General features: G+C 40.4%; 1 protein-coding gene and 1 long non-coding RNA gene across 3 annotated transcripts; one reads left to right on the top strand and one right to left on the bottom strand.

Annotated features, from left to right (window-relative positions):
* Window positions 1–220: 220 nt before the first annotated feature.
* LOC128895583 (uncharacterized) lies at window positions 221–2,618 on the bottom strand. Of its 2 annotated transcripts, none has more exons than XR_008461820.1 (4): window positions 1,819–2,618; window positions 850–1,135; window positions 549–732; window positions 221–479 (listed from the first exon to the last, which is right to left on the bottom strand). It is a non-coding gene; the product is annotated as an uncharacterized LOC128895583 (long non-coding RNA). The 2 variants fall into 2 exon arrangements; XR_008461821.1 differs by having other exon boundaries at window positions 850–1,132.
* LOC128895524 (leucine-rich repeat protein SHOC-2) lies at window positions 912–5,939 on the top strand. Its single transcript, XM_054158198.1, has 6 exons — window positions 912–1,100; window positions 2,635–2,938; window positions 3,130–3,358; window positions 3,616–4,211; window positions 4,524–4,926; window positions 5,288–5,939. Exons 1-6 carry the CDS (start codon window positions 912–914, stop codon window positions 5,910–5,912), a joined length of 2,346 nt encoding a protein of 781 aa, XP_054014173.1. The 3' UTR covers window positions 5,913–5,939.
* The last annotated feature ends 1,130 nt before the right edge of the window (window positions 5,940–7,069 follow it).

Below are 7,069 nucleotides of genomic sequence, written 5' to 3'. Positions count from 1 at the left end.
CTCGCTACTCGTGAAATACAGAAATATACGTAGGTACACCAACTAACGATGAAAGTAACTTATAAGCGGGTCAGATGGGACAGATTCATTGATAAGTGATTCAAGTTCAAAGAAATTATTTGTGAATATTTTGAACGCCTGTTTGAATAATTAAAGAATGATCAAACGTAAAATAAATTGTACAGTTTTGTTACGAATTGAGCTCATTTAGAATTTAATATTGATTTTACACCAAAATAAAATTCTACACAAGCCGAATTACTAACAAAAACAGAGCGTAGTAAAACGGATAGTCTCACTTAAACAAACAGAGTATCTAACATCTTAAATTCTACCTTTATATATGTACTTGTGTATACCTATATAGTAAAAGCTTTACTAGATAACACCAAAGTCCATCAATCGCGATTTCCGATCCACTCGTACCTTCTTAAAAACGAATAAACCACCAATTTCCAGCTCGGACACCCGTCCGCCCCCTGTAACAGGTCACCGAGTTTGTCAATTTTCAAACATTCGACAGGTGCACTTCTCTCCATATATATTACCTATCCAATTCTTTCGTTCGCGGCGGGGAATAATGCTCTCACCTCGCCGCGCGGTCGAGTTATCTTGCTGAGATATCGTGCGGCATATCCCGCGTTACTTATCAAAGATAAGTACTCAGTAGTTTTCAGGACGGTTCCAAGCACTGTCGGGGCCATCGATCCTAGGCCAAAGCCGTCTTTTTCACTGAAAAAGAGGGGAAAAAAGAGACGCCATTACCGTGGTCAATCTCGCGCGTTACGCAATCGCTGACGTTAAGTGAACATGAGTGACCACTAACGTAAATCGAGTGGATCGAGTTACCCAGTGTCTTCGTTTCGATGAAAATGTGATTTCCATGGGGATCGTGTCCGATAGCAGTGAACATGGAGAAACGGATTACGACGGGCAGGTGTTTGGTCACATTAGCAGCCACGTTCTCGGTTCTGCTCACTTCGGCGGTCTGCCAAACCGTCTGCCCGAGGAGATGCTCCTGCCACTTGGGCCAACAGCCGAAAACTGTCATGTGCGCGAGACAGGGCCTCGAAGCGTTCCCCGAAAATATCAGCAGCGTTGTGAGTAAACTGCGGGCTCCGACGAGTTCAGCCTGCTACGACAAATCGAAAAACGTTTCACTTTGCAACATGGTCGAGTCAGCTGACCGCATAGGACACGTCCAGTTCGAGTAAATGTGCTGTTTGAACGTCAGGAAGAATGTTAATTCATTGTTGAGTAGGCATCGGAGAATTGTAATGTTCTATGTGGCTAGGTGGGTCAGGTTGCTTGAAATTAGTTTTTAGGGACCTTCCAGAGGTGGAAATCGTTAGAGACGTCCCTGGTTTGAGCACGATGGTTAGCAGCAGCTAACCTGCTTCAACAGTTCAGTGCTGGAGTTAGGTCTAGCGAGTCCCTGGGTAACAGGCACTGTGAGGTCTGTAGTTATATTCTCAGAATAGGAAAAAGAGGTACAGAAAAGTTTAGCTAATATTTTTGTTTTCAACAAATTTTGACGAAACCTCCAAGTTAATATTTAGATTCTTAGAAACATTGTTTGTGATAACCATAAGAGCAAGTTTAGTTGACTATGTAGATTCTTTAGAAACTTCCCTTTCCTGTCGTGATAATTATTCATTGTTCATCCTGAAGTTGAGTACAGGCTTATGCCTGAACCCCTAAGCCTCGAAAGCCATTACCTCAATTCAGTGATAATTTTAATACAATAGTCAACGTTAGTATTTTGACCATTTGCATTTGTTTAACGATATCCCCAACATAATTGCACTTGTTACTTACATCTTTGTCCGATCCTCTTGAGCATGAAAGATCTCGGCACTCGTAGGACGCTACTTGGAGTGAACTAGCATGATGGCTGCTTGGCAGACATTTTTGCAGTACTTTATCGCGTCGTTTGCTGAAATTCTGAATGGGATTGAGTCACTGTATAAATGAAACAGCGAAGGAAGACACTGGTATCTAACAGATAACTTGAATAGCTAAGAATACTGCGAGGCAATCTTGTCCATTTATCGTTGGGAATAAGAAAATTAATGAACGTTTTGTAGAAATTGAAATTGTCGCCTGAATAGCATTTTACAGGATCTTGGAGCAATATAGATTACCCTGCGGGTATGAAGAAGTATCATTTTCTGATGAATCGTTAGTTTATGATAATCCTCGTGAGATTAATTGTGAATCACTGTTGTATTTTTATGCACGCGAATATCAATTCCAAAGTGTACAATATATTTGTTCCAAAGTGTGGTGACAATGGAATAGATTTAACAAAGGAATACAGTCATTTTTGAGTCATCGTTAGAACGAGTCATAGTTGAATAGAAGGAAATTGTTTAAATTGAGAATTTCTATCGAATTCTCTACATTAAAAATGTTCATAGATTCGTTTAAACTGAGAATTCCCCATGAAAACATTTTGAATGGAGAATTATGATTGAGATTCTACGTGAAGTAAAATCAATTTATAATCGACGAGTATAATTCACGAGTATATTGCCTTTGTGTTGCCAAATTTAAATTCAATCCTCACAGTCGTAGATTCTGAAGGTGAAATAGATTTTTTTGTTGAACGAGCTTGTTTTTATCGCATTTTAGGTGGAGCAATTAAATTTATCGAACAACCTGTTAACGGATATCACGAGTGACATTAATCGATTGATACATCTGCAGTACCTGATTCTATCCAAGAACAGGCTGAGTTCGTTGCCCGAGGACATTAGTAACCTGAAGAACCTAAAGAAGTTGGACCTGAGCTGGAACCAAATACACACGATAGTTGACATTAGTTCTGTGAGGCAACTGCCGGCCCTGAAGTTTCTCTACCTATCTAAGAATCCGTTATCCAGCTTGGAGGATTTGGAAAACGATGGACTCGAAGTTTTGAGCGTCACTCATTGCGGTAAGACAGTGTTTCATTCTATTTATTATTAATGCAATTCTATCTAAAAAATATCCAAAATATAATTTCTAGGGTTAAAGTAAACTTCTGTACGATTTAACAAATGGTCCATTTTTCGACGAATATTTTCGCAGCAGAATATACACTTTGACGAACGTTACTAACTTTTTTAATGCGCTTTCATTCGATAGAAATACGAGAATTTAGTAATACATCTCTGGACGGTCTTCCCGCATTAACGACACTAAGCTTGACAGGAAACCCTTTGAAATTCATTCAGAAAGCACGGAGTCCAAAACTACGGTGGCTCGATATGTCCGACTGCCTTTTGAATTTCTTAAGTCCCGATACTTTCAGCGGATTTCCAGAGCTTGAAGAGCTTCGGATGGCCAACAATCCCACGTTAGTCTACAGTACCAGGTAACCGAACAAAACTCCGATCAAAATATGTCGTAGCTAAAAAATAAATTAAACCTAGTTAAGGAATTCAAAGTCTATCGTAAATGAAAATATCCGACAAACACGGAAGATGAATTTTTGAAAGAATATTTTTCATGTCCAATATATACTACAAAACCTATGTCTAAATGTATAAAAATTCGTTATAAAAATTCTGCAATCGCAGAACTTGGATACATGAAACATAATGATTGATGCCCAATCGTGTCTCGTTCCAGACACGAGACGCTGACCCATTCAAATCTGAAGAGATTGGACGTGTCTAGGTGCAATCTGGACAGACCAGGTCTCCACGGACTCCCATCGCTGGTCCACGCTCGATTAACCCGCAACAGTATTCGGCTGTTGCCCGATCGCATTTTCGCTAAAAACAGACAACTAGGTTTCCTATATTTGAACACGAACAGCCTCGAAAGTTTGAACGCGAGCACGTTCGAAGGCCTGGTGAAGCTCCAAGTGTTGGACCTGTCAGCCAACAACCTGGAGACGATTGATCCCCTAACGTTCCACGAGAACATAGAACTGAAGCAGCTGAATCTGTCCTACAACAACTTACAAGAATTTCCAAACCTCACGTCGGCTGTCACGACGCTGGACTTGTCGTCGAATCAAATCAGCAAGCTCAGCCAGAACTTCTTGACGGGCATGCCGAAAATAAAGAGCATCATCTTGACTGAGAATCGATTGGAAACGATACCATCCCCCTTGGTATCCACGACGTTGAAGAACCTGGATCTGCGACGGAACAGACTGGTGGAAGTGGATAATAATACATTCCTTCGACTGCCTCAACTCATAAGAATTGACTTATCAGGTGACGCATTTATTTTTTAAAGATCGTAATGTTTGATGCTGAGATGTGGAGGAATGTAGTCTTCATTCCTAGAAACCTGAAAACATCGAAATCCATGCTGTAGTATATTCTAGACAACTTTGAATATCTCTTAGTACAATCTGCATACCTGCCATCTTCGAATCCTCTGGTCTTCATTCCTGGCATCCAATGTAGTCCTCCACCATCCAATGTAGTCTCCATTCCTGGCACTGAAATCATCGAAATTTCAGCATCTTAGAAAAATCGGTTGCCAAAACCTGCTCGCTCAACCTCCTCTCCATACGTTTTCAGGAAACCGTCTGACTGAAGCTATGAGTCCAAACATTTTTAGAAACAATCCAGGCTTGAACATCATCAAACTAGGGGACAATCCTTGGCGATGCGACTGCAAGGAATTGGCCCACTTGTTCAATTATCTGACGGAATTGCCTGCCAAGACTTTGTCGACGAGTTTGATTTGCCAGACTCCAGCGAACATGTCAGGTTACTCCTGGGAGAGTGCTTGTTTCGACGCCTGGAATGGACCCTTCAACTATAACAAAGACAGGTCCTGGGGCTTCGTGCTGATCATCATTCTCACTCTCATAGTTCTATTCGGAAGTTTCGTCTCCATCAGGCACATGATGAGAATCAAGAGGAGGGCCATAGAACAAAGACAACAGCTGGAGGCACTGAGACTGCTCAGACAAAGGAGGTAGGGATCAATGAATTTTGCTTGAGTATCTTGTAATCCTTTCTACCTGGATCATGTTATACCTAGAACATGTTTAAAATAATACTATTTGAAATAATGTTGGTAATGTAGTTTATGAGGTACATACAGTATACGATATTACCCACACAGAATAACTAAGAAACCTATCTTACCTGAATACTGTACTACCCAAGCACACTCCTGACTTCGAGGTGCCAATGTTACCAGCAGAGGCAATAGAAGTTACCTACAGTATTCCAAAAGACATAAAAATCCATATTATAAAAAAAAAAAAAAATCAAAAAATCTATTGCAACACTTTTTACGAAGCAAATACTTTTATTCGATGCGTGTTCCACAGGGTTCATACTGGACGACAACAAGAAGAACGCGTCGAACGTCAACCAGAGCCCAGAATCCATCCGCTGGAGTTACTAGGACCTCCCAGTTACGAAGAGGCCATACAGATGCCGCGACTGGCTCGTTCTCTGGACAACCTGGACGAAATCTCTGTAGATACATCATCCGTTCGCGTCATGGGTTCCGCTGACAACCTGAGGACGAAGCAGAGGAGAACTAGGAGGATAAAGACGAGGATTTACAGCGAGGACGATTTGCTGAGGAGGGAGGGACGTCGACAAGAAAGAATTAAGAGGGAAATAAACGCATCTGTTAGTAACGTAGCCTCTGAGGTACCACAGGTTGTCAGCCAAACGACTTCCAGGACCTCCGTGGCGCGAAAACCCAGAAGACACAGCATGCTAAGCGATTCTGTGGATTCTTCAACCGGGAAGCTTCGAACCAGGCCGCAGACACCTAGTGCTAAGAAAAAAAGAAGAAGACGCACGGTTTACGACGGTCACTCATCCGACGATGAGGATTCCGACATTCCGCGATACCAGTCCACCAGATCCATGGTCATTAGGGAACTTCGAAGGGAACCCAAAAGCGGTTACAGAGAACCCGCGGTGGACCACGACACCTAAGAGTTCGTAAACTGCGGGTGGATTTAATTGCCCTCGAGGAATTCGTGAAATAAAAATTGTTACACTTTGATATTCCTGACCTATTAGTCGTCAATGTTTATCTATATCCGACAATGCGCGATCTCGGACCCTAACGCGAGTTACATTGCGTCTGGAGATTATGCGCTGAATATGAACATCGCTATTAGGTTGTCCTAAAAGTTTCTTTTCGTTTTATTCATAAGTAGCATATACGTAATATTTTATGTTTTATATTTTATTACTGAATTATATGCGAACATTCTAACTACTGAGAGATAAGATTGTCTATTTATATAACAACTGAGCGTAAGTTGCGAAAGAAACTTTTGGGACAACCTGATAATTATCCTTAGGAGGACTGCTAGAGGATTCACCGACGCTTTAATGTCTCATAAAATTTCCTAACTGGAGTTTATCGCGTCGATTGAGGGGGATGGAAGTTCCAAAAATTGTGAACACTGCCTTATACCGGTTTTCGTGGTTTTGACAGATTAAATGAACTTTTAGACTGCAAGGGTTTGCAATTATTGAACTGCTTTGTCAAGTCGAGGGAAGTTTTGAGAACTTTGTTACAGTGCAATCGTTATGTTAATTCATTTCTCTTCACGTGTTTTTAAACAACACAACAAGTCTGTCACGTAAACATCATCATTCACGTTTAATTATTACTTTCATTTAAAATAAATAAATGTATTCCATACCACAAAATCCTTTATTAAAACACAAAATCCTAAATCTCTTTCGGAAAATCTTTTGTATCCCTAATTCTTCTTGTAAAGAAAAATGGAAATAACTTGATTGTGGTATCTTGTAATTCCTGATAGGATATTTTAAACAGAATTAAATCACTGTAAGAAGGAAATCGTATAACTATAAAATTACAGTAATTTCACGCTTACCTGGAACCGATTAACGTCGACTTTATACACAGCGAGCAACTATTCGATCGTATCAGCATATCGTTTACCCTGATTGCTTTAATACATAAACTTGATAAAATGTTGATAGACCGTTAACATGCTGTAACTACAAACATATTAACCTCTTAAGTAACGATCAACATCATCAAGCAAACACTAGACACCCACAGTATCATTGTTCCTAATAACATTCTCCAATATTTACAAAAACCGTAA

This window comes from Hylaeus anthracinus, unplaced genomic scaffold (assembly GCF_026225885.1).
Source record: "Hylaeus anthracinus isolate JK02 unplaced genomic scaffold, UHH_iyHylAnth1.0_haploid 5, whole genome shotgun sequence".
Lineage (NCBI taxonomy): Eukaryota > Metazoa > Arthropoda > Insecta > Hymenoptera > Colletidae > Hylaeus > Hylaeus anthracinus.
This window is presented reverse-complemented; position numbering and strand designations above follow the sequence as displayed.